This window comes from Talpa occidentalis, unplaced genomic scaffold (assembly GCF_014898055.3).
Source record: "Talpa occidentalis isolate TD23 unplaced genomic scaffold, MPIMG_talOcc4v2.1 talOcc4.10, whole genome shotgun sequence".
Lineage (NCBI taxonomy): Eukaryota > Metazoa > Chordata > Mammalia > Eulipotyphla > Talpidae > Talpa > Talpa occidentalis.
Genome location: NW_023600993.1, coordinates 7,963,416 through 7,991,301, shown reverse-complemented (window position 1 = coordinate 7,991,301; position 27,886 = coordinate 7,963,416). Strand labels below are relative to the sequence as shown.

General features: G+C 52.0%; 1 protein-coding gene across 1 annotated transcript in view; it reads right to left on the bottom strand.

Annotated features, from left to right (window-relative positions):
* Window positions 1–10,725: 10,725 nt before the first annotated feature.
* WNT7A (Wnt family member 7A) overlaps window positions 10,726–27,886 on the bottom strand; it is a 49,453-nt gene continuing 32,292 nt past the window's right edge. The window contains exon 4 of the mRNA XM_054699137.1: window positions 10,726–11,250. Coding sequence (XP_054555112.1) covers window positions 10,771–11,250 — 480 coding nt within the window. The 3' untranslated portion in view covers window positions 10,726–10,770. The remainder of the gene's footprint in view (window positions 11,251–27,886) is intronic.

The following is a 27,886-nucleotide window of genomic DNA, read 5'->3' as shown; positions in this document are numbered from 1 at the left end:
CCTGGGCTCCGGCTGCTCTGCTCTGGGCAGGGACCTCGAGCTCTGGCCCCTTCGCCTCCTCTGCTGCCATCTCTTCTGGAGCAGCTGCAAGACTCAGGAAAGAATCAGCAGACTTGCCCCAAGAGCCAGGTGCTCCACCATTAAAACTGCCCTGGGAGTACTTTAGGTGGTGCTCCCCACCCCAGGGCTGCCCCATGCTTGCCTCGAACCTGGTATTCCTGCTGTCTAGATGCCACTGAAAGAAAGCACACAGGCCTCATGAGCAGCGCTGGGAAGTGCTGGGAAGAAAAACAAGGCCAGGTCCAGGGTCGGGGGGTGGGCAGCAGGCATGCTGGTGGGATAGCAGGGAGGTGCCCAGAGGCCCCTCTAGAAGCTGACTTCTGACTCATGAGGCACCTGCCTGTGGGGAGGGAGCTGTGTGGACGGCCCCAGGCTTGGGACACTCATGGTGGGTCAACATCAGTCAGGAAGTCTGAGCAACTTGGGCCATTGAGGGCTTTGGAGAGGGTGAGGCCAACAGGAGCCGGATTGTATGGTCACTGAGCTGCACTCAAGTCCAGAGGCAATGAGAAGCCGGTGGGTGATGGATGCAGCAGGAAAGTAAGTCAGACTGAGGATGCACGTGATCTGCCCCTGGCAGGGGAGGCCAAGCGTAGAGGATGCAGGAAGCTGGGAGGACCTGTGGCCGGTGCAGGCTTCCCGAGGACCCGGAGGAGCAGGGAGGCTGGCCGGGTAGGAGGCTCAGAAAAGCTTTCTCAGGTAGTGGCCTCAAGGGAAACTGGGTAGATGTAAACAAACCATTTATAGTAGAGGAGACAAAAAGGCCTGGAAGCACATGAAGAGATGGGCAAACTCATTAGTAACCTGAGGAGCACCAGCTTTCACTACACCTTGGTGGGACTGGCGAGACCTGGAGGCTGGCTCCTGCCCAGGGCTAGCGTGGGGATGGGCCCAGAGGACCCGGGCGTGCCATGTGCATTGCAGAAGCAGTCCCTCAACCCATTGCACTGCTGAGCACACAGAGGCTCTGTGGAGGGAGAGGTCCTAAGGTCAGTGTGTCTCCCCCAAAGTCAGCCGTCCTAGGTGGTGCCTCCCAGGTCCGTACCACAGGGGCAGTTTTGCAGACCTGGTGGCCCAGAAGCACCTGGTCCTGCAGAACATACTCTAATGTTCCCGTGGCCAGGAACCCGCGCTAAGTCCTGGCTTGGCTACTCTGTAGCCACTTTGCTCAGTGCCCCCAGGCTTCCCACCTGTAATGTGGGCACAGTGAGACACACATTGGGAGGCATTAATGAGATTTCTGTTATCAAACTCCTGGAGCAACAAGTATTTCTTTCCCTGTTCCCCTGCTCCCCACTTCCCAATACCATCACCACTCCAAAGTTAAGTAAGGAAGGCTTCTTGGAGGAGGTGTGCCTTATCATGGAAAGTGAGTTAGCAGAAGTTAAATCCAAACAAACTGGGCTCTCATCCCAGCCACGAGGGCTTCACTAAGTGCTCATCCTGCTTGGGGCTTCTGATTCCCCCATGGTTAAACAAGGGGCCAGACCAGCTGGTGCAGGTAAACAGAAATTGTGTGACCTCAGCAATACTACCTGGTTGGGGCCAGGAGCTCTGGGTGCTTTTTTTTTTTTTTTTTTTTTTTTCTGGGACCCTCGCCGGTGGCAGGAGATTGAACTGGCGCTGCAGATGCTGTGGGCAGCCTCGCAACCCAGCGCTCAACCGCTACGCCACCAGGGGAGGCCCTCTGGGTGCTTTTTATAGCAGCCCATGTGTGGGGCAGGGAGAGCCAAGGAGCAGGAATTCATCTACACATACTGACATACAGGATGTGTTGGGTACACAGGGCCCACCTAGACCCCACCCTTCTCTGACCAGCAGACTCTCTCTCAACTACCCATCTTAGCAAAGATACTTAGGGGCCTAGCATCCCCTGCTCTCAGCCTGGGCCCCAATATAACAGACAGGCCAGACATTGAGGCACAAGTCTTCCTGGTGCAGCCAGCTGGCAGCCAGGATGAAGGGGGGCGGGGGGGCTCCTGAATCAGGAACCAGAACTATCTCCTGTGGGGCTCACTTGTGAAGAGTCCAGGAGCTGGACTCTTTGAGGCCTTCCCCTCTCCCCACCTCAGCTGCCTGGGCAAGTGTTTCATAGCAGGGTCTGGTTCTTGGTTGGGGCCATAAAATGGGCCATCGAGGGGTGGGGAAGCAAACCACACTGGTAAGCCACTGCCATTTTATTCTTGCAGGCCCTGCCTCTCCAGAGCAAAGGGGATGAACCCTCAAGGTAACCCACTGCCACAGCCTCCGATTTGCCAGTACCAACAGTCAGGAGAGGCTACATTATGCTGCAGTAACTAAAGGCCCAAATCCCAGTGACTTAATACAACAAAGGTTGATCTGTCACTCCAGGGTCACGTCCGCCACGGTCGGTCAGCTGTGTCTTTGCTCTCTCACGAGTCAGGCAGATGCACAGCTGCTGTCAGAAATGTTGCCACTCACTGCAGGTGCAGGTAGAAGGGAGAGGGGCTCTTAGTGTCAGCCGGGAGGTGAGATACGTCACTTCCCTTCCACTTCAACTGGCCGATGCAGGTGACTTGGCTAACCCTAAAGGGAAGAGAAGCTGGACCCTGCGATGCCCCTGGGGGCTGGAGAGACTGAACATGGCAAGCAGTATCAGCGACAGCCACGCCACCCGCCCCTCTTCATTGCTATCATTGTTGCTGTTATTATTTTGACTATGCATCTGCTATTAAGGTGGCTGTTATTTATTTTAAATATGGAACTCAGAGGAACCAAAGGGTGGGCCCAAGACCACAGAGCAGTCGTAGAACAAGAGTTGCTCACTCAGTCAAGTGTTTCTTGAAGAGTTGTGCACCAGGCAATGTCTTGGGCTCTGAGGAAATTACCTGAAGCAAAGGAGTCAAAAAGCTCTGTACTTGAAGACACTTTTTTTTTCCTGGTGGTGGTGGGAACACAGACACTAAACCATCAACACCAAATAACTGGATGATACCGAAAGTAAAAGGTGAAACGATGGGTGTGTGTGTGTGTGCGCGCGCGCGCACGCACGCGTGCACAGCTCCAAATATAACTATTATGTTCTTTCCACCAAAAATAAAACCAAACCCTTACACTTCAGGCAGACCTGGATTCACACCTGCCTTCGCCCCCATGCAGGAGATGACTTAACCTTATCTAAATTATATCTCTTCCCCCAATAGGCAGCTCATTGCTTTTATTTAAACAATGGGTTATTGAGGCCTCCCCTGGTGGCACAGGAGGCACAGGAGGCTGAGTGCAGCGCCGTGGAGCTGTCCTCAGGCAGCCTCTGCAATGCGGGTTCGATCCTGGCCAGCCAGCAAGAATGCCACATGATGCGACAGACCTCTCCTGACTCGCCTGCTGCTCCCCTCAGCAGTGTATTGCAGTCAGTCTGCCTGTTCTGTTCCCCACTCTGTCTCTGGTGAATCCTCTCACTCTCCTGTGCATCTGGCCTGTACCCCGGTTCTTGTATGCATGAATAAATAAATCTTAAAAAAAATAAACAGTGGGTTATTTTGAAAGTTCTCTAAATACTACAAAAAATCATTTTTTCCATTACCCCATGGAGTCGCCACTTCTGGTGCCCTCTGAGTCCGTCCAAATTCTGGTGCCCTTTGCCTTCTGAAGAACACCTATTAGCATTGCTTGTAATGTTTGTTAGCTGATGATGAATTCTTTCAGCTTTTATGTGCCTAAAAAGTAACATGTTTTTCACCTTCTGGTTTAAGATTTTTCTCTTTATCGCTGCTTTTGAGCAATTTGACCATGTTGTACCTGGAATTGTGATTTTGTGTTTCTTGTGCTTGAGGCTTGTTGAGTTCTTTGACTCTGTGGGCTTAGAGTTTTCATTACATTTGGAAAGTTCTCAACCATTATTTCATCAAATATTTTTCTGCCCCTCTCCCTGCTTTTCCTTTCCAATTACCTGTATGTTATGCAGCTCAAAGTTGCCCCACAGTTCATTACATTTTTTTCCTCTGTGTTTCTCTATGTGATTCATATTGGAATATTTCTGTAACTGAGTCTCCAAGTTACTAATCTTTTCTTATGTAGCGTCTAATCTGCTGTTACATTTCTGCAGTGTATCTCTTCATCTCAGATCTTTCTGTTTTCATCACTAGAATGTCTTTGGTATTTTCAACATCTCGACTTAACTCTCTGAACACATGGCACATAGCATCTAGTCACAGTAATTACTTTCATGTCCTCCTCTGCTAATCCTGTGTCTGTGTCAGTGGCGCGTTTGTGTCAGTTTTGGGTTGGTTGATTTTCCTCTTCACTGTGGGTGGCGTTTTCCTGCCTCTTTGTCTGCCTGGTGATCACCCTAATCCCACCCCCTGCCATCCCCAGAGGCAGCCTGACTTCCTCTGCCTCTGGACACACCCTTCCCCTGTCTCCCGGATGCACAGAGGACTGTTCTCTGCAGACTCACTCTTATTCTCTCTGGCCTCTAGCTGGGCACAGCTGGGGAGCTGCCACTTGGCAACAGGAACTTGAGCTTCCACAGCTCCTAGGGCTCCCCTACCACAGCGATAACTGTTTTACAGATGAGGAAACGGAGGCTCTGCTCGCAGGGCAGGTCATTTAGCATTTAACTAGGGGCCAGGACACTGTATCCTGAAACACAGGGGCCACGCGCCACTGGAACATTTGCCCAAAGCAGCCTTCAGCCCACCTGTGACCCCCCACCTGCAGGCCAGCACACCTGGATGGTGGCAGAGAGTGGCTTATGGCAGACACTCTAACATGGCTCCTGTCCCTGGAAGGCAGCCAGAGCCACACATCCATGAGGGATGTGATGGTGCTGAGTCAGTGAGCACGCAGTGGACTTTTTTCACTTAATATATAATTACTTCCTTGAATAAGATCCTTTCTCCGACAGCCTGGCCCCCTTCTCTGCCGTTACATTTTTTTTTTCCTTTGACCTCTGAAAGGATGATCGATTAATGTGGTTAAGCACCAACTGCAGGCAGAGAAGGCACAGGGTGACAGGAGCGCTGGCTAAGTGCACTCAGAACTCAGGTTGCAGTGACCTCCTGGGGGTCTCCTTCCACCAACACCTGACACACACACACTGGGGTCCTGTCAATGAGCAGGTGCCAAGCGCCACTGGTGATAGTGAAAGTCTCATTCTGGCCTCCCATGGGAGGTAGGTTGCTTGTCTGGGCCCCAGGGCGCGAGTACATTTTGAGAGTGTGACCCCAGACCTCTTGGGGTAGTCTGTGTGTCTCTCAGGGCCTCTATGGGAGTCTGTTTGGGGCTCTGGAACTTGTGCATTTGTATTTGCCTGTGTCTGGTCTCTCTCTTGACTATGAGAGGCCCTTGGAGGCCCCTGCTCAGGGCCCACGTGTGACTGAGGGTCTGTGTGTGCACAGCAGCATCTGGAGGGACACTGTCTAGGGCAGAGGCAGCTCATCATCTTGGGGGCTGAGCCAGGGCTGGTGGCTGCAGAGCTCTCCCATTGTTTCCAGCACATTCTTCAGAAGCCAGGAGTGTTGTTGTGGCAACCAGCAGCCACCTTGTCAATGGACCAGATGTGACCATATCAAAATGCGCTTGATCTGTCTCCACATCCCCACCCAGACCCTGAGCAGGCAGCAGCCCACTAGACAGGCCTGCACCCCCTCTTTTTTAATAAAAACATGCACGAGCACCAAGAGCACACTAAGTAATTAGAGGATAGACCTACTTAATTTTCTGTGTTTGTTTCCTTTAAAAAATCATTTTTGAACTAGGTGTAAGGATGGGAGGAGGGGAAGGGAATAAGACGATGTTTTAACTAATATAAAGAGTTGAAACCTAGTTCTCTGTGGAGCTGAGGAGTTTTAAAGGTCGAATCAAATCCCTAATACATAACCTCAAAATAGCATGCCCTCCTCTCGCCCCCCACCCTCTTGGCTCAAGATGCCCACCTGAACTACCTGTCCCCCTACCCTGGGTCCAGCGGGGGCCTGGCCATCTGGAAATGGGCTCCAGATTTGCATTCATTCTTATTTCACGAGTGTTTATGAACCCCAGCTGTGTGCTGAGCCCTGGGGAGCCAGCGGCAACCAAGACCAAATCCTGCTTTCATGAAATTTCATAAACACCCAAGCCTCACATGTCCACAGCCGTAGAGCTTGTCAGGCGCTTTGCTCTGCAGTTTATATGTCAACACATTTAACCCCTGTGGTGTTTCTATTATTGCCCCCCTTTTACAAATGAGAAAATGCAGTCGCAGAGAGTTTGTTACATGTCCTAAACCACATAACCAGTAAATAGCAGAGGCAGATTTGAACACAGGGCATCTGGTTAATCAAGTCCAAGATCTTAACCACTGTGCTATGCGGCTGCTAATAAGTGAGAAATATCATTTCAGATAGTAGTAAGTACCACACGTGAACTAAAATAGTAGGTAAGGGAGACTGGAAGGGACAGATAGGGGACACCTGGGGTGTTGGCATTTGAGTCAAGTCTTATTAACCAGAAAGAACAGATGGAAAAATCAGAGGGAATAGCTTGTGCAAAGGCCCATTGGTCCAGAACCTGGCATGTTGGAAGAACAGAAGCAAGACCATGGGGGCTGTGCTGTGACCAATGAGTTCCCAAATCTCAATGGCTTCCCCATGGACATGCATTTCTCCCATGGCAAACTGATCAGCAGGTGGCTCTCCTCCTCGTGGCCTCTCAGGAGCCCAGGGCCCTTCCTTCTATGGCTCTGTTGTCCACAACCCATGGCTCCAGGCCACTGGAAGGAGGAGCATGGAAAGTGTTGGTAGGCATGGAAGAGGAACAGATCATCCCTACTGCGTGGTCCAGAGCCCAATCACATGGCCTCTGGCAAGGAAGGCATGATGTGGTCTAGCAGTTCATCTGGAAGAAAAGGACCTGGGTGTGGCAAGATTGTGGCCAGAGTCAATCACTTAAGTAGCTGGTGGGTGTGCAGACCAAAGGTGGTCAGGTCTGGGTACATGTTGAGAAGGACTCTCAGCAGGCTCTGCTGGTGGTACTTGGTACTAGGTACTTGGGGGAGGAGGAAACCTGGGATTGACTCTACCACATCCGTCATGGGGTGGATAGAGGTGACAATATGAGGTTCTGGGGTTCCTCAAACAGAGTGGCGGTGTCCCTGACACATGGTCTAGCTCTAGACTCTCTCCCACTTGGATGGCAGGTGTGAATGTGGTCAGGTCCTGGCTGTGTGCACATCGCCGTGTGACTGAAGCTCCCTCACTGGCAGAGTCTCCATCCTGATGCCCTGAGTATGGGCTAGACCGGTCACTTGCTTCAGCCTGTAGAACACAGCAGAACTGACAGCACCAATGTGAGCCTGGGCCTCAAAATCTTTGCAGCCTCTGCTCCTACTTCTGGAATCCTCCTTTGGTGTGGCTGCTGGCTGGAGGATGAGCTCACATGGGGAGAGCCCAGTTGTCCGAGCAGGAGCTGTCCCAGGCCAGCCTACAGTGCACTGACCCCAAAACATGGGAGGAAGTTCTTCCAAGACCAGTGGGACTACCTCCTGGCCCAATAACTGACTGAGCTGGTGCAAGGGCTTCCCGAGGCACTCATGTCAGACTCTGCTCTTCCCTCTGCTGAACTTGCTTTTTGGCCTGTGCCAAGCCCAGGCCCTCTCTGGACCTCCATTTCTCCGTCTCTTAGTGAAGAGATATGGTCTGTGTCAGGGCTGCACACTAGGGGCACCAAGGCCAAGTTCAGCTACAGTTAAATTTTGCATCATTCTCATGGTGGGTGTCGGTGTCACGAGAGTGAGAAACTTTACTTAAAAGCCCAGTCGTTCAGACCTTCTTGAAAAGGGCAGAGGACCTGGCCTCTGGGAGGGCCCACTGCCACCGGGTGACGCTGGGCCTACAAGGAGGGGCTCACCTCCTGCGCTCGTGTTACCTCCTGGCCCTGGTGGCTGAGTTTTCAATTTGATCGTCCTGGACCTTTTCTCATTTTTGGGGCCAACTTCTTAAGAACTTTTTAATGCCAGTTTTGTGAAAAGCCACTTTTGGAAATAAGCCAAAGGCTTATCTCTGCCTGCCACAGCCATTTATTACCATGAGCCATGTTTGAAGACTCTTGTCATGGAAAGAATAGTGATGGTAGCAACGGCAGGAACAACAATATTTAGTCCTCGCCCATTGTTCTGAAGCTCAGAGTTCCCCATGAATATTACCAGGAGGACCCTCACAACAGCCCTGTTAGTGGGTATGATAACCTTACTTTTGCAGATGGAGAAACTGAGGCTCAGCACAGCTAAGCAGGGCACCTCAGAGGGCGGGCAGGTCCGAGGTTGGGAGGCAACAGTGAGCTCAGGATGGGGCACAGGTGGGCAGCCTACCTGCCCATCTCCTCATGGTGTCCTCACACTGGGCCCCATCCAGTAAGGCGGGACACCTAAGGGACAGTAAGGGAGGCTGTGGGGTGACTTTGCTCATTTCATGTCTATGTGATTAACATGAAACGGTCATCTGGGGAGACTGGTCAGACCTCCCCAATTCCCAGGTGACATAAGGCTTATGCAGAGGGACTGCAGGCTTGGGAGTTTCTCTGTTCACGGTGGGCACTGTAGGTTTCCAGGGCATTCTTCTGTGCAGTGGGGGAGGCTTTAAGAAGCTCCTCTATGTTTTCTCCTCACCTACCCATCGGCCATCCACACACCCTCCCACCAAACACCCATCTACCCGTCCATTCGTCTACCCACCCATCCACCCACCTTCCATCCACCCACTTTCCATCCATCCATCCATCCATCCATCCACCTACCAATACATACAGACATAACCCACCCACACAGAAACCCAAGTAAAGAAAAAGAAAAGATCTAAGAGAAGAAATCAACCAACTGTCCAACCATTTTATTTGTTGATGCTATGATCCAGGTCCATTGCCAATACTGAGGAGTCTGATACAGCAGTAAGGGTCTGGGGCTGAGTTTCACCAGTGCCTGTGGCACAGAGTTCAGAGGTGCCACCTCTTGGTTGTGCAACACAATCACCAAAGGTCCCTGCAGTTTGCCTCCTACTACAAGCCCTTGCTCACAGCAGAAACTTAGGCACCAGCAGATAGACACACAGCCACACCACTCCAATCTCTCCAGCATGTGGGGCAAGACAACCAGACACCACATTATACACAAGAGTACATGGAAACACGCGTGAGCACCCCAGAGGTCTTAAAGGTGCAAAATTACATGACAACCCAGGAAACCTTAAAGTCTCTGTCTTCCTCTCACACACTCACACACACTTGCACACATGCATGCATACATACATGAATGCAAACAGACACAAATTAGCATACCACAGTCCCCCAGAGGAGCGCTTTCCAGGTAGAGAGGCAGTGGACGGAGCTGGGCCCAGAGCACAGCGGCCTGCCCACCTCTCTCTGCCGGTCTGCCTGGGGCCATGACATCTAGGAAGCCCCACTGGGCCCTGCTACTCATGGGGCCCGAGCCCCACTGCTTTCCTGCCCCACCCCTGAGGCCTAGGCCTCACCTCCTGGGACATGTGGCAGCGGCAGGGTTTCGCTGGTGAGGAGCGGGCCTCCCTGAGCTAGCCTGTGCCGGGTGGAGATGACTGCTGCTGGTCGCAGAACGCAGGGGTATGGCCCGCCCATGGCACAGTTCGGCATGCGGTCACCCCTCAGTGACTCAAAAGACCTGAGCTCAATAGGCCTAGGCTGGGACCTGATTTCTTCCCCAATTAATGCCGATGACATCACAGGCCGCATCCAGAGGCTGCTTTTGCCTGCTTGGCAAACAGAACTTGAGAACCAAGCAGTGTGAGCATCCCCGCAAGGCCTGACTCCGTGGCCAGGTCTCACCTCACAGAGACTCCCAGAATTAAAAAGCATGGCCATGGAATGATATAGGCAGACTCGATATAAATAAAATATTCATATAAAAATAGTCTCTTACAAAATATTCTCTCTTATCCAGTGGCTCACTTTCCAAAAGATGGAAACTGCTGGGAGTTTTATTATTATCTTTCCTCTCTCTACTCCAAACTGGATTTTTCTACAGGTGACGTTTGAGGTGGGGAGGGTCAAAGGATGGGAAATGTATTCTGGAAAACATCTTCAAATCTGGACCAGCTTCAATTTCTGGATAAGTAGCAGCAAACAGCAAAAAAATATAAATGTATGTGTGTGCATATATATATTTATCTATATATGTATAGAGGACGTCTGTTCTTGTACTTAAACAGCTAGTGCTGCAAGGGGGTGCTTGCGAAATCAACTAGTAGAAATAGCTGCATCAAGAATAATTATGTACAGTTCTACTTGGCTCCTTGTCCTAGCGACAAAATCATCCTGCAAGGAAAGCAAGTGGTCCACTTTGATTGCAGAAAACGGATCCCGACGAGGTGAAAGGATTCTTTTTAATTAAATAAATTAATATTATTTTTTATCAGAATAAATTGTTAAATATTGCTATGATGAGGCCCAAGGGTCCAGAGTTCCTGCTGAGAATGGCTCTGCTCCCCAGGAGGAGAGAGCCAGCTGGGCAGTGCCTGGGAGTGGAGCAGCATCGGGTGTGGGAGAGAAGAGTGAGGGCTCTGGCGCGCTCTTTCCCACAGGTGCCTGCAGGAAACCCAGCAGAGGAGCCCACAGCAGAAAAGACAGGCTCAGCGTTCCTTCCTGTGGTCCCCGTGCAGATCTGTGAGGAGACCTGCCCAGGACACGGCAGCCGGATGCCGTTGGGGCCTTGCCGCCGTCGAGCTTGCAGCAGGCAGCATGGGCTCACTTGCAGGTGTACACCTCGGTGCGCTCACTGCAGGTGTTGCACTTGACGTAGCAGCACCAGTGGAACTTGCAGTTGCACTGCCACACACGGGCATACTGGTGAGTGTTGTAGCCGCGGCCACAGCACATGAGGTCACAGCCGCTGGCCTGGGGGGCTGTTTTGTTGCAGGCACGGCCCTGCGTGCCCACGCTGCCCGTCACCGGGTCCTCCTCGCAGTAGTTGGGTGACTTCTCGATGTACACCAGTTCTGTGTCCATGGGCTTGCGGTAGGACAGCGGCTTCTTGATCTTCAGGAAGGTGGGCCGCTTGTTGCGGCTGGCGCGCACGGGCTCCACGTGAACAGCCTCATTGTACTTGTCCTTGAGCACATAGCCGAGCTCCCGAAACTGGGGCAGCGTGGTCCAGCAGGTCTTGGTGGTGCATGAGCCCGACACGCCATGGCACTTGCACTCCAGCTTCATGTTCTCCTCCAGGATCTGCAGGGGTGGGCAGGGAAGAGCACACACATGTCACTGCATGCGGAGGCCAAGTGCTGTCCCCAGCCTGGCCTGCCCCCTGCCCCACCTAGCCCAGCTTGCTTTTGTTTTTCTTTTCTTTCTTTCTTTCTTTTCTTTTCTTTTTTTTTTTTTTTTTTTTTTTTTTGCAGGAAACACAGTCCTGGAGTGAAATCCCTCTCACCTCCAGCCTGCAGGCTGTGTCTTCCACTTGGAAACTGCTTGCCCTCCCATGTGGTTCTTCAATTGGCACTTAGATTAGTTCACACCACATATAGGTTCTCTTTGGCCTGAGTAAGTTTAAAATCATTTTTGAACCAACATTAAAAACCAGGAGACTTTAAAAGGCAGACTTCTGGGGATTTATTTATTTAGAAACAGAAAGACCATCCAGGTAACTCTAGAATGATATTCAAATCATTTACTAACTGGTACAGCTGGGTGTTGACCTACTGGTATATAGCCACAGATGCCAGCATAGCAGACCTGCTGTGTTGAGGCTCCCCACAATTCTACCAGCATTATCACATGGAAAAAATACCTGGAACTATACCAGCAACCAATCAATTTGCCACAGTCCTCACCATTCCCTATTGCCTCCTTGAATTCAAGATATGACTTCTCAGAGGTCTCCCGCTTTTATAACACCTGCCAGGGCTTGTGGGGCAGCTGAGTCCAAGAAACCTGGCTCTGATTTAACCTTCCCGGGAAGTTAGCCTGGATACCTAGGCTAGATGGTGTAACCCTTCTTTTGAGCTTCCCTTACCGCTTGAGTTTCCATTATCAGAGCATGAGAGGCAGCATTTAATGATAAAAAGCACAGACTCTGGACCCTGGATTTAAATCCCAGATCTATCATGAACGTGTGGCATGCCTGGAGACACTTTTTTAGCCCTCTGTGCTGCAGAGTATAGTGAAGATAGAAAGCAAAGAGCTTCCTACTTTTTGAGGACCACCCAGGGGTACTTCTGGTATGCTGGTAATGTTCTATTTCTTGCTATGGTTGCTTACCAATTATTTTTTTAAATCGACATAGCTAGTCTGTGTGCTTGTTTTGCACATTAGCTATATCTCACAATTTATAAAAATATGGATACCATGGCCAATAAGCACATGAAAAGATGCTGAACATCATTATGTATCAGGCAAATTCAAGTTCAAAATCACAATGAGACAGCCCTTCACACCATCTTGGATGGCTAATAGAAGAGAAACAGAGATTAATAAGAGTTGGCGAGGATATGGAGAAACAGGGACCATGTCCACCTGGTGGGAATGTAAAATGGGGCCCAGTGGAAAGCAGTCTGGCAGTTCCTCAAAATGTGAAAAACAAATGATTCAGCACCACAGCCTGAATGTGTGTATGTATCCCCTGCTCCCCAATTCACTTGTTGAAATCCTAACCCTCAAATGTGATAGTGTTAGCAGGTAGGGCCTTCAGGGGGGTTGAAAATCATGAGGGTAGAGCCCTCATGAACGGGATTTGGGCTTCATAAAGAGACTCCAGAGAGATCCCTTTGAAGACCAGTGAGAAGGCACAGGCTATGAGCCAGGAAGCTGGTCTTCACCAGAACATGTCCAAGCTGGCATCCTGATCTTGGACTTCAGTCTCCAGAACTGTGAGAAATGTCTGTTGTGTATAAGTCACACAAAATACCCTGCTTTACTTTATTCCAGCAGGCTTTATATGCCCCGAAGAAATAAAACATCATGTATATAAAGGTTAATAAGTTAGTGTTCATAGCAGCAAGCTTTACAACCCTGAAGTGGAGATCACCCAAATGTCCATCAATGGATGAACAAAGTGCGGTCCCTCCACACAGGGGAATACCCCTCGGGCAGGACAAGTGCTGACACCTGCTACAGCCTGAACAGACCCCAAGAGCAATGCTGAGTGAAAGAAGCCAGTCACAGAGTCCATGTATTGTACGATGGCATTTAAATGCAATGTCCACAAAAGGCAAATCTACGGAGACAGGTAGATCAGGGGCTGGGAGGAGACAGGGAAAGGGGAAGAGACCACTAAAGGGTGTAGTCTTCTTTGCGAAGCACTACAAATGTTCTAAAATTGATTGCAGTGATGGCTGCACATATCTGCAAATACATTTAAGAGGTTTGAACTGTACATTTTAAGTGAGTGCATTTTATGGTATGTGACATATACCTTAGTAAATCTGGCTTTAAAAAAAAAAGTGCTTGGAAGGTTTTGGTGGACACAATGGGAAGTATTTGCGAGACCAAATGTTTCCGTGGGGACTGTGGGAGCTGGGTGCTGAAAGCCAGGCTGCTGGGCTGGGCTGGGTCCAGTATGTGTCCTCCTGCACATTACCTTCCTCTTCCCCTGTGGCCACTGATGGCCTGAGGCCCTATGGGTATTTATTGGGCCCTGATCAGGTGACACCCAGCCCATTAGCCCTGCTAATGATGCATTTTGAGAAACTTGGGAGCACATTATGCTCTAACTCAGCTGGGTGTAATCACAGCCGCCCCGGCCAGGACAGGGCCTCAGTTTCCCCACTTGGAACTCAAGGACTTAAACTAAATGATGTCCAAGGTGACTTCTGACTCTGTCTGTGAAGTTTGGTCTTGGACGGATACTCATATTGTAACAGGGCGTTCCCCAGGAAAAGGGGAGGTTCCAGATTCCCTGCCCCACCCAAGGGAGGGTGGAGCTGAGCAGGGAGGAAAAGTTGAAGAAGAGACTAGGGAAGGAAGGAAGCAGGATGGAGAGCAAGAAGAAGGCCTGGAGGAGGCACATGGAACAGAGAAACATGTGACGAAACTACGCTTGCTTCTTGGTCCTGGACTAGGTGAAATAGACGTGGGTGAGAGACCCGTGGGGAGGTTAACAATGGCAGCTTTTATATTAATTTTGATTTTACTCTTTTCCTCCCAGACTCATCTGGCTGTTTCATCTGACCCTTTTCTATGGGTCCCTACCGAAAGGTGCTTTAGAGTTGGCGGCAGGCTTTGGGGCCTTGCTTTGGGCCAATCCTGTTTGGGTGGACTTTTACCCACGAGGGGATGGGTAACTTTGGGTGCTTGATTTGGAAACTATATTCTTTGTCTTTTGTGTATTGCACACTAATAGTATTAAATAAAGTTCCTTTGCATTAAAGGTCTTACATTGTTTGTCTTGATGTGGCAGATGGCAGAACCTATTTTGAGCAGGTAGGCTTGGGGGTTCAGGGATGCCCCTCTCCCTGTCCTATAACAATATTGCCTTTTCACATATACAGGTGCCTGGTGGCATCCTCAGAGAGATGGGCATTTTCATTCCATTTCAGAGGTGAGAAAACTGAGGCTCAGAGAAAGGAAAGGGCTTAGATAAGATCACAGAGCATGCTGGGTCTCCTCCACATGTCTCTCCTGACCACCCCACACACTCCCTCTCCTGCTGCACACCCGATGCTGGCCAGACCACAACAGGGTCTGGCACACACCAACCATGGGCTAGCTTCTGCCCCCCGCAGAAGGCACTGGGGAGCTCCAGGGGCAGAGGGAAGTCCTGGTAGTTATTCCTCCTGCTTGTTCCTGCCGGGTACCGTGGGTGGCTGTGTCTCCTATCAAAGATCACAGTTTCTGCTCCATGTCCTGTGAGTACACTCCCTGAGCCCAGCCCAGCCCCTGGCCCTCAGCCCTGAGGAGCAACAGTCCCACTGTGGCCAGCCCCAGAGGGCTGCACCAGCCCTTGGGTTCCTGCAACTTTGTACTTGTTATTAACAACCTCTTTTTTCTCAATTGCAATAGAACTTATACACCACACAATTCGCCCCAGTTGAAGTGTACAATTCAGTGGTTTTTAGTAAACAGTAAGTCCTCTCTCAACTTCATCAACAGCCTCTTAGAAACTGCAACTTTCAGTAAATTCATGTAATGAAACCCAATTTCACCGTAAGGTAATTGATATAAATAAAAGCTAAGCTCCAACGTCTTATTTCTGGTCACAAAAGCATCGCCAACCTTCTAAATCAAGCCCAGCACACTTCTAATATTAAACAACCATACGGTCTCTCTTTCATTCTTTTTCCAACCTGCTTATTCCATTTGGTATCTCAGGGAACCCGAGCCCAGCAGCTTGGGACCCAAGGCAGCACCAACTGAGAGGGGACGCCCTCCCATCGTGAGGCACAGCACCCCACATCTGCATTCACGTCGCCCGGGGCAACTGGGACACACCGATGAGCCCCACTGTGCTCATCTTTGGGGTGTGGAAGGAAGTAGATGCCCTGAGAAATGAATACAGGTGTGGGGAGGACATGCAGGCTCTACACAGACAGTGCCCTGGCTGGGCTCTCTTCAGCCCTATGGTGAAGCCATGTTACTCGAGAACTTGCTGTATTCAGCATTGTGGAACCATCACAACCACCTAATTTTAGAACATATTTGCCACCCTGAAAAGAAGCCTCATACTCGTTAGCAGTCTCTCCCCCTCTCCCCTTCCTCTCAGCTCCAGGCATCCACTAATCCACTTTCTGTCTTAGATAGTTGCTTCTTCTAGGCACAACCATAACATATGTGGCCTTTGTGTATTATTTCCTTCACTCATCATGTTTTCCAGTTCCTCCATATCAAAGCATGTGTTAGTTTTCCTTCCTTTTCATGGCTGAATAATATTCCATTATAAGGATATGCCAATGCTATTGACCCACTTGTTGGACTTCAGTCTCTTTTTGAAACTCTTCTGATTTCCCAGTGCCTGCCTGTGTTCTTCCCTCTGAGTTCGCTTCTGGGCTCAATCCTTATCTGGAAAGCCAATCTTTATTTTCATTATAGTCTCACCCAGGAATTCATCTACTCAGGGAGGCTCTCGAATGTGCATGATGACCAAGAGGCTCACGGGGGTATTATTAGAAATAGCAGAAGATCCAAAGAATCCAAAGACCCACCAATGAGAGCTGTTTATATACATGATGGGGCATCTATAAACCAGGGTGTTCTACAGCTGTTAGAGAGAAGAAGGCAGCTCTGCACTTATTAATGTGGGCTGGTCTGAAAGATACATGTGAAGAGAACAAAGACAGATGCAGAAAAATATACAGAGCATGAGCTTCTTAGTGTGAGAAAGAGAAGACTTGTGCTTGCGTGTTCCTTGGAGCACCCAATAACACATGAGATATTGGTGAGGGTGGCTGCCTCCCGGGAGGGCACCTATACCAGGGCTCGGAGAGTTGGGAGCCTGATGTTTTCATGTGATTGTATTTTGTTCCTTTTGATATACTACCATAGCAGAAAGAAAAGTCACCTCTTCCACAAAGCCTTCCCTGATTGCCAGGGCAGTCAGTGACCCTCTCATGACTTCTATGGTTGTTGAATACTTGTCACTTTGGCCCTGGAATAACTGTTTGCCTGTCAGCAGCTGCCATCAGGGCAGCTTCTTTGTAGGGACATATAGATACACCACCCAGACCCCCCCTTTAGGAGAGGTCTAGCTTTGCAGCTATAAGTGGTGGCGTGCTGGTAAACCACATCCAAAGAAAGAAACAAAACAAAACAAAAGCCCTGTTTTGTAGTATTTGCCAATTTCTGTGGGCAAGTGTTCCCACCATGGCAGAGTTGATGCCACCAGTAGTTAAGCAATCCACTCGCAATTCCCTGGATATTTAATGACAGGTCTTGCGAGTTGATAGGAGTCATCGCCAGCACCCCAGCAGACTGAGTGGGATGGACACACAGCCTCCAGCTGTCGGGTGCCTCACAGTCTGTCCCAGCACCGAAAGCCACAGCTTTCCTGGTGGTGTGTGTGGCTGGGGACAGAAAGGGGCAGGGGCTGGTCTGCGGCCGCTCTGCCGGACATCCCAGCAGGCATCACTGGGCCAGCCGCACAGCCGACTTCTGCCCAGTCTTTCTCCTCCCTTCTCCCCGCAGTCATCCCTAATAGACAGCCTGGACCAGAACCTCCATCTCACCCTGTGGCTCTGGGGACCCTCACTTGTGACCCTCCTCGGGGCTGAGACTCCTGAGGGCCCGGCCTGGAAAAGGTGCTGATCAGTTGTAAAGGGACAGAAAGACCTAATGTGTGTCTGCTCAGATGCACATTCATTCCTTGCTTGATCATTTTGCACTGAGCACCTACTGTGTGCCAGGTGGCATCGCCTCCCAGAGGCGCTGGGAGGACCATGACACAAGCAGGGTCTGTCCCTGCCCTCTCTAGGCCCATAGACCCAAGCCAGAAGCAGGCATAGATTAATAACCTCCCCCAAATCTAATGATAAACTGGTGAGTGCTGTGAAGGGAGCAGGACAGAGAACTAAGAAAATTTAACCTGTGAGGAGCAGCTCAGGAAAGCCCCCTCCCTCCAAGAAGGCCAGGGCCACACCAGGAGCCAGACAGCAGGAAGATCAATTAGAACCAGCCAGACTTAGAGGGATGGGGGTAAAGGGCATCTTAGTCTGGGGAACAGTACATGCTAAGGCTCAGAGGTGGGAGGGGCGGTGCCTGCCCCGAGAGGAACCGGGAGGAGGCAGGTGTGGTGGGGCAGAGGGAGAGGGCTGTGGGCAGCAGGGCCAGCCACTCTGGGCAGGGAAGCATCTGGATCATCAACAAGCCAAGGGTGCTACTGAGGGCCACACACAGGAGAGTGATGAGGTCCAAAAGGCACCATTAAAGATCGCTCCGACGAGAGAGAGAGGAAAGTAGGTTAGAGAAGGCCAGAGCAGCAGGATGGGACCTGGAGGGAGGGTGTTCCCCTTGTCCAGGCTAGACATGATGGTGTCCCTGACAAAGATGGTGGTGCCAGAGGGAGAGAAGCAGCAAAATTGGCAATGCTCAGTGGTGAACAATCCATGGGAGGATTGTTGGCACCAGGGTTGACTTGTGGGGCTTGAGAGGAGCAGAGGTCCATGCACTGAGACAGGGAACCAGAAGGACCAGGCTTGGGGAGTGTGCACTGAGGACAGTGAGGATATTTCAGGCACAGTGAGCAGCCAGGAGAGGCATCTGGAACAGAAGAGTCTTTTGGTGCCACTGAAATCTGGCCCCAGTCAGCTCTGTTGCCCACAGCGGATGATGTGCATAGAGTCCCAGTCATGATGCTGTCACTTTTACAGACTAAAACATGGTTGAAATCAATCAGAAGTGGAGTAAATTCCTATAAATTTTGGTGAAAAAAAATAGATTGTAGAAGCAAAAGATGGGAGAGAAAAAGAAAGAATGGAAAATTTAGATGACCCCAAGTTCAATATGAACTAAGAGACTGCTGAAAAGCCAGCCACCTCAGGCCACATTAACTGAGATCTAGTGCCCACAATCAGGGAGGAGATTACTGTACTATGTGATTTTCAGAACTGGGCTACATTCCAGAAGATGGACAGAAACCGACAGATCAAGAGTAGAGGGGGCTGGAGACCCCACTGAAGGAGTTGGAGCTGCACATGCCAGAGAAGGCAATTTCTGAAGTCCTGGTCACTGCCCCACACAGTCTGCAGGCCTGTCTCAGGTCAGGGTGAGTGGCAAGAACTGTATCTGTCCCAAGGGCAAAATTGGCACCCCAATGGAGGGGAGTCACAGGACAGCAGAACCCCACTCAATAGAGACCAGCCTTCCCCACCAAGCTAACCAGACCAGAGGGGGCTGCCAGGAAGTTGATGAGCTATCTGTCCTGGGAGTGTGTGGGAGCAGCAGCCAGGTTTGCAAGGGGGATTCCTGTACCAGGCGGGCGGGGCTGCTCTCGATCTGTTCTCTGTTCCCCAAGCCGGCCCCAAACCTGTCTGGAGTAGCAGGAAGGATTTTCCGCACCGCTGGAGGGAGAAAAATCAATCTTTTTCTGACAGGTCCCCCAGGAAGTGCCAACAAAGTACCAGGTGCTGCCCAGAGTCCAGAATTACCCCAGGCAGGTAATTCTGGGGTTCTCGGGCCTGGGAGGGGCCTCAGGAGAAACTTGGCTCCAGAAAATTCCTTGATTCATAACACCAAATAGATACTATCGACGTTGGCCTCCTGGCCTCCCAGACTCTTGGGTGTGTCCAGAGGATCCAGGGGTGAACTTCCTGGAGGAGGAAGGGGTTCCAAGAGGAGGGAGATCAGACAGTGACCTTTGACTCCCACATAGCCCACGCCACGCAGCAACACTGTGACCCAGAGCCAATCACCCTCCCCGGCATTCTGAGGTACGTGTCATTTTTAAAAACAAAAGCTCTTTCCCAGTGCTGAGTTCCACTGCTCCTGTTACCTCCCCACCACCCTGCAGCCCCTGGGGAGAATCTGATGCCCTGACACAGCCCAGGAAGGCTTCCCACCTCGTTAGGGCTCCCCTGCTGTGCCCTCTCCAGGGTGCAGCTCCCCACCCACCCCGGCAAGACCCCTCCAGCCTGGATCTCTGCTCAGCACCCTTGTCTTTGTGACTGTGGTAAGCAAGTTTTGGTGGCCTCCGGAGCTCCGGAAACGTAGACTCTGCGGCGAGGTTCCCTGGCCACCCACCCCGAAGCAGCCCCGCCGCTCATTGCTTCCAGCACACGGCCATTGCTAAGGAAGGGCGGGCGACTAAGAACGGCCGTGTAGTCTGAGAGAGTCCTGGGATGCAGAGTGAACAGAAGGCAACATTTGTTGGTTATTTCCTGTCAGTGAGTGAAGAAGGGAAAGCAAGGCCCAGAGACATGGACAGGTATCTCAAAACCATGTAGGTCTGAGAAAGGACCTAAGAAAACAGAGCGGAGACGCAGAGAGGGTGAGGCCTGTGTGCTGTTGGCCCCCGCGAATAGCATCTGTGCCCTGGATCAAGCTGGACCTTGGACCAGGCCCACCTAATTCCAGGAACTAAAATTCCCTTTGTTTTCAAGCCAGCTTGAGTTGGGTTTATGCCCCTCACAGCTTAAAAAGGCCTAACTGGTGCACAGCCGCTGCCATCGGTGCTGTGGAGACGTCTTTGGTAAGGTCCCAGCCAGTCCTCAGTTGACGAGTTTCAAGTCACAGACCACAGGAAGCAGATTTTGGGGCCCAAGGACCAGGACTTGGGCTCCCCAAGCCATGACCTTGAGGGCTGGAGACTGCGGCTTTAGGTTAGCTGGACACTGCTGCTTCCTTCCTCTCGACCCCTCTGCTGGTCCTTAGCCTGGCTTCTCTGCAGAGAAGGGTCAATTCAGAGCTAGCTGTACCCCAGGTGATGAGCACTGACCCAGGGGATCAGATCAGTCTCCATGTGACAAAAGGTAGCAGGGAAGGGGGCACTGCCCCTGGGCCAGGGAGCCCAAGAATCCTGGTTCAAATCCTACTTCTGGTCTCCACATGCCCATGATGGCAGAAGTGGCTAAAGAGGCAGGTCACTGCCTGTGTGGCTCTCTCCATCCTCACAGCCTGCCTGACCTGACCACAGAGGCTGAAAACATACAGCAATGCCTGAGAGAAAGACAGGCCTGAGAGGACCTCTCCTTTCCCAGCTTTGGATGCTGCGGTGTGAGATACAGTTCCTGGAGCTGAGGCAGCCATCTTGTGATTAAAAGGCAAGAAAAGCTGAAGTGGACAAGGCAACAACATCAAGCAGATGGGAAGAATGGACACTGTTCAGACCCCAGAGAGATTGTTGAGCCTCTGAAACTATAGCCAGACTTTAGTTTTGCAAGAAAAAGTCAACTTCTATTGTCAAAGCCACTCTAGCAGCAACTGTTACTTGCAACTAAGTGAGAAAGTCTTTCCTCCGAAGGGGCAGAGGGGATACAATGAGAGAAAGGCTGGTAGACTTGGTGTGGAGTTTCACACAACAGGCCCTAAATGTGCACTTTCCTCATTTAGCTCAATGAATGCTGGAAGGAGCATGGTACAGGCAGGGCAGGGGCAGGGCTGTGGGGTGGAGGTGCTGCCTCAGTCCTGCTGTGGGTCTGAGAAGGTCTCTTTCCTTCTCTGGCTCTGCTTCCCCACCTGTGCAACAAAGAGGCTGTGGAGGGATTTTTAAGAGGGAGGACAGGGGGCCTCCCCGGTGGCGCAGCGGTTGAGCACTGGGTTGCGAAACTGCCTGCAGCCTCTGCAGCACCAGTTCGATCCCCGGCTGCTCCCCAGCCACCAGAGGAGGGTCCCACATGGCGCGCAGACCTCTCCTGCCGCCCGCTGCTCCCCTCAGCAGTGTATTTCATCCATCTGCCTGCTCTGCTCCCTGCTCTGACTCTGGTGAATTCTCTCACCCTCCCGCGCTTCTGACTGTACCCAGTGCTTATATAAATAAATAAATAAATAAATAAATAAATAAATAAATAAATAAATAAATCTTTTAAAAAAAAATTCTTTAAAAAAAAAAAAAGAGGGAGGACAGGGACAAGAAGGACCAGGTTGGCTGAAGTTGGCCACATTCTCCCAGCTGTCCCTGGGGTTGGAATTGATTTCTGGGCAGTGCAGTAGCCACAGAGGCCATTGTGAGTACTGAGAGAACCTCTCTGAAGCCCTGGCCAGCCCTTCATCCTCCCTCCTCCAGGCCGAAGCCTGTTCTGTTGTAGACGCCCTGCCCCCAGCTCCTGAAGCTTGGCTGTGCTGGCACTGCTGGCACGGGAGCCCAGGGCATCTCTGAGAAGCCCCAAGAGGCCACCCCTCCCCACACACACTGCCTGCCCCTGGCCTGAAGCATCCTCACCCCTTAGTGCTGCCACTCCTGCGCTCTCTCAGTAACCCTCTCCCTAGCAGGTGACCTGGTTCTGGAAATTTCTCCAACAAGAATCTGAGTCAACAGGATCACCTGGGAAAACGGCACCAGGCAAACAGGTGGCAGATATGGTGGGTACCAAGGCCCTCTCTGGAGGGTTTCCACAGAAGGTTCTGGTTGGGTCAGATTCAAGGGGACTGAAGGCTAGAGAATGGTCACCACGTCCTGCCGGTTCCCTCTCCCAGGCCCCTGGCCGCCCAAGTTTCCCCTCTCTAAGCAGCACCTGACCAAAACCACCTGCACCACCGGGTTGGACTCTTGACCTGGGTGTGATTATGGGCCTTCTCCAGGCTAGGAAGCCCACCTGTGACACTACACCTAGGGGCTTCCAGCCCCCAGCCTCCCGTCAGACCCGACCCGCAGAGGGTGCCCCAGAAAATGGAGGAGAAGAGAGTGAGCTCAGGGCATTTGCCCACTGAGTCCCTCTCTACCTGCGATCGCGCCACCCACCAGTACCTGGCTAGGCGCCAGGTAAGTCCCATCACCTCCTTGAGCCTCGGTCTCCTTGTTCCATGGAACACACCCTGTGGCTTCAGGCCAGGACTCAGTGGCCAAAGGCAGGCTACAGGTCGAGGGAGACGCTCAGGAAATGCAGCCACCGTCTGAGTGGCCATTAAATTATTTAGGGCGCCACATGAGCATTTTGTGTTGGTCTCAGACAAGAGTGGGGTGATTTCTCAGAAGAGAGCTCAACACTGGCTCAGGCCCTGGTAGCTCCATGGCTCAAGTGTTGATCCATCCCCTGTGCACACCCGTCTCTCCCTCCACATGTGAGCCACACCGGGGCAGGACCCTGGGCCACTCCAACACATGCACTGCCAGCCGCTGGCCTGCAAGCTGCACTGAGCAGTCACTGATCCCTCCAGCAGGCCTCTAAGCAGGTAAGGTTATCACCCGCTATACAGATGAGGATGCTAGGGCCCGAGGGAGCACAGCTAGGAAGGACTGGAACGCGCTCTGGACCCTGAGCGAGTCTGAGCCTAGGGCGGGGGCAAATGCAGTGGGACTGAGGAAGGGGGTGGGCGGGCAGCCCTGCACCCTCAGGCCATGGGCCATGGGCTGGTGCCCACTGGGCCCTCCTCCAGGACCAGGCCCTCTCTGCCAGCTGCCCAGAGTGGGCCCCGGCGCCTCCCTAGGAACGGCCCTCCCTCCCAGGATGGAGCTACCTCACCTCAGAACAGCCGACCCACCCCAAAGGCTGCCTGGAGCCAGGTACAAAGGTCCACACCGACCTCCACTGGGTCGGTTCGGAAGGGCCGTTCCAGTCCCGGGCTCAGGGGCCGGCTGAAGCACCCACATCACAGCCCAACTTCTCTCGGTGCCCAGAGCTGCCTCCCTGGCTTCCTCACAGCTTAGCTCCCCCAAATCCTTCCCAGGAAATGCTCTGTGTAAGAATGATGTCCGTATCGGGGTTCCTTTCCAGACCCTGACCTCAGACAATGAGGAGTTCAGTGGCCGCATGGACCCCACACCCCCAGAGGTGAATGCTGCCCTGAGTGAGCTGCAGGCTGTGCTCCTAGCTCTGCTGCCACCACCTCCCTGCTTCTCCCCTGCTGCTCCTCCCCCTGTTGCTCCTCCTCCTGCTGCTGCTGCTGCTGCTGCTGCTCCTCTCCTCCCCACCTCTTACTACTCTCCTTGCTCCTCCTCTCCCACTACTGCTCTCCCTCCTCCGCCCCTTCCTCTTGCTACTCCTTTTCCTCCTCTTCCCCCTGCTCCTCTTTCCCTTTCTGCTCCCCTCTCTCTCTTCCTCCCCTGCTCTTCCTCTCCCTGCATCTCCTCCTCCCGCCCTCCCCTCTGCCCGCATGTCGATCCATCATGAGCAGAAAGCTGCATTTCATTCAGCTGCAGCTGTATTCCTCTGGGCGACTCAGATGAAAGAAGGGGAAAAAACAGCTTTTTTTTTTGGTAAACATTTAGAGTATTTTCTTCTTTGGTCACATTCTTTAAGTCATATTGGACGCACTGACTTCAAGCAAATATTCCTGTCTGACTCGGGTGGGGATGGCAGGGGGGAAGCTGCGTTCCATAGAACGGGGCCACTAGAATGCAAGCAGGTCGGCCCTGTGCACTGAGGGCAGCGAACCAGTCCCAGCCCCAATCGGAGAGAAGTTCTGCTCTAGCCTAGGACCTTCTGAGTTCAGTGTCTGCCAGTTTACAGTAACTCAAATACCATCTCTGGCTCCTGTGTCCTTGGGGTGGAAGCCCAGATTCTGCGGCCTGGCTCTCAAGGCCTGGCAGGAAGCTGTGACCCCTGGACACACCCCCCTCTCACCCCGACTTGTCTCTTTCTAGGCTCCTGTTTCCCCCAGTATACCAGTAACCGCCTGCACACACACGGCCTCCTCATAGGCATGGTTCTGCAGCCCCACACTTGTCTACACTGCCTCATCGCCACTCAGCACGCAGGCTCGTGCTCACACCACGTACTCCCTCTTGACCCACAGGCTCATAAACAGCCATATCTGCATGCCCTCAGGGCCCCAAAACACATACGTGTGTCCCACACATGCCACGGACCCTGGCCTGACACACAGCCATGCCCATACCTCTCCTGTGCTGACACATATGCGTGTACCCACACCTGTCCCATGCAGTCACGTGCACCACCTCAAAGGTACCAAGCAAGGGCAGGGCCCAGAAGGTGGAGTCGGGAGGCGGTAAGGGCCCCAGCGAGTACTAGTGGGGCCTTGGCCTGGCCTTGGCTTTGCTCACCTGCAAACTGGGGCTAGCACCACCCTTCCATTGAAAGCAGAAACCCAGTTCAGAAGTGGGACAGCTGAGCCCCAAGAGGGGCAGTGGCCACTTGTAGTGTCTCCTGCATAGGCTCGGCTACCTCCCCCAGGAGCCTACTCACCAACAGGGAGCTGGGCTGACTCAGGGGCAGGGGCTGCTCCAGCCAGAGGAATTGGGACAGTGGCCTGGAGTGAGGTAGGCCACCCCAGCTATGGCATGAGGGGCAAGGCAGGTCGTGGGAGGGAATGGATCAAAAAACCCGTATGTTCCTCCTGACTTCTGGAGCATCAGTGAATTGGCCTTGGGATTCATTCATCCATCCTTTTACTCACTCACTCACCTTCCATCACATGTTAATTTAATCCCACTCCAGTTAGGCCCTGAGGTTGGTGGCCAAGTGGAGGGAGAGAAGCAAGGCCCCTGCTCCCTCGAAGCTTATACTTGGGGTGGCAGGGGGTGGGGGGGAGGGACCGAGCACCCACTGTTTCAAGGACATGAGGTCGGCCTGACTCCACAGGGGGGCTCTGAAGGAAAGTGCAGACCCGCCTCTTCTGTGGTCACAGCCCCAGGGGTTCCCCTCCCACAACCCAACTGGAAAATGTTTTTAAGACAATGGAGAGATCTGAGTCAGCCGGTGGTATTACATGGTATTGAGGAATTGTTCATTTTGCTCTGAGTAATAATAGTACCATTGTTATGTTCTTTTAAAAATCCTTGATTAGAGATCACACAGAAGAAAAACACAATGTCTGGAGTTTGCCCGAAATCGTTCCAGTTTGGGGGAGCTAGGGCGGGGACTAGAGCAATGTTGGTGACTATTGGCCTTACACTGGGGTTGTTGAAGACAAGGGGGAATGATGGGGTTCTCTCTCCTGCCCCCTGGCCGCCCCTGCTCCCTCTTGGGCCACATCTCCTGTGCTTTTGTTCACTGCAGTCACAACATGTTCCTTGTTGTTCCCCTGGTACTACAGACACACTTCCACCTCAGGGCCTTTGCACTTGCTGTCCTCTGATGGGATGCTCTTTCCCACTCTGTACATGGCTTCCCACCTCATTTCCTTGGGGCCTTTGCTCACATCTCACCTTGCCAAGGATGCTTCCCTGACCCCTAGGGGTTCCTTTTGCTCCCCCTGTGGGTATCAGCATCTGACATAGCACACAGTTTCTGTCTCCCAGTAGAATGTAAAAGGCCCAAGGGCAGAGACATAGTCTCTCTACTTCCTACTCTGTCCCCCGCACAGGTGCTTGGAACATAGTTTGTGCTCAGTAAAACCTTGCTGGATGTGTGCCGAAGAGCAGTAACAGAGGAAGCCAAGTGAGGTGAGGTAGCCTCTTGAACAGAGAATGGGCCAGAACTGAGGAGGCTAAATAAAAAGACAAGAAAGCGCAAGTTGGGCTGAGAGGGCAGAGTGGACAGAGGACAGCCAGAGGCCCAGGCTCTGATGGGAGAAGGGGCAGATGGCATTTGAGAAGGCCCCCCGGGCAGCCACCTGGAGGACAGACCAGAGGCCTGAGCAGGTGCAGGGAGTGAATGGGGGGCTGTTTCCCAGGGAAAGACCTCATGAACCCATTTTGGAGATGAATCAACCACAAACTGTCCAACTGACAAGGCCAGCCAGTGTCCACAGCATCTGCTGACCTGAATGGCCCTGGCCAGCCCTGTGAGGATCAGAGTAAAGGCCCACAGACCAGTGCCCAAGTGCCTTCTCTCTTGACCCAGAGACCTGGGGTCTTTCAGGGTCAACCTGGAAGATGATGGACTTCAAAGACCACAAACACGGGGCTAGAGAGAGACCACAGCACTGTGTCCACACAGAACCTGCACACAGACACTCACAAGAACCAAAAGGTGCAGTAACCCAAATGTCCGCCAAGTAAGGAAGGGGTCACCAAAATGTGGCATAGTTGTGCAGTGGAATATTACTCAGCCATTAAAAAGGAATGAGGTGCTGATGCCTGCTACACATGTCTAGAGCTTGAAAACATTAAACTGAGTGGAAGAAAGCCATATACAAAAGATGCCAAGTTGTGTGATTCCACTTAAATGAAATGTTTGGAAGAGGCAAATCCATAGAGACAGAGCAGATCAATGGTTGCCTGGGGCTGGGAGAAGGGGAATGGAGAGGGACTGCTAATTGGTATAGGATTTCTCTGCAGGGTGATGAAAATGTTCTAAAATGGCAGGTGGTAAAGGTGGCATGACTCTGAATAAACTGGAAACCATAGAAGTGTACACTTCGATGGGTAGATTATACAGCATGTGAATGATTTCAGTAAAGTTATATAAACACCATCAGACCAGAGACCCCCATCGGGCTTACATCCTTGGGAGCTTGGGCCACAAGTACTTCCTACTCCTGCAATGGCAGGGGTCTTCCGGGAGTCCTGGGGGTCCGCACAATGCAGGGCTGAATGAGGGACTCACTGAATTAGACACTCAATGTCAGGATCTGGGTCTATCAGGCTCATTCCAGAACCTCTGGAAATCAGGGATTTTAGAATCGGCTGATGCCTGGGCCTTATCCCAGTGGATCTGACTGGATTGGTGTAGGGCATGGTTGACTATCTGATACATTTTTTTTTAAATCCTAAGGTGGTCCAATTAGGGGTAGGGATAGAAAGTCCTACTAACATCCTCCATCCACTCAGTTCTTCCAGAAACACCCAGGGATCTCTCCCTGTCAGAGCCTGTGCTGGGTGATGGTAAGGTGAGGATGATCAGACAAGGTCCTTGTTCTCAAGAAATACCCTGTGTAGAAGGGAGACCACTGGGCCAGTAAGTCTTCATAGACATGACTGGGCCAGAACGAGACCTTTACTGCCATGGGGCAAGAGAGGGGTTCTCGCTTCTAGCTACCTGGAAGAGGTGACCCATAGTCAAGAAGGGTGAGAAGGGATCGTGACTGGATGAGCAGGGGGAAGGGCAGTGCAGGTAGGGTAGCCAGGGTGCCTGCACAGAGCCTTCAGGGGGCTGGAGAAACCAAGGGGTGGGGGCAGGTGCACAAGAGACATTGGCTGTGGCTACAGTGAAGGCCCAAGGCTGGGAAGGAAACCAGCGTGGGACTCTGGGACACCTAGATGCACCTGCCATGGGATAGTCAGCACCAGCCCCTCCTAGCTGAGCCTGGCACCCAGTGGGGCACGGCTGAGGAGGCGAGGCCAAGGGACAGCCTCTGAAGAGAACCACCACCTCGCCCTGACACTTGGAGCCCGAGCACCCCATACCGTAGTCCTGGCTGATCCCCTCTGTGAATATTCACA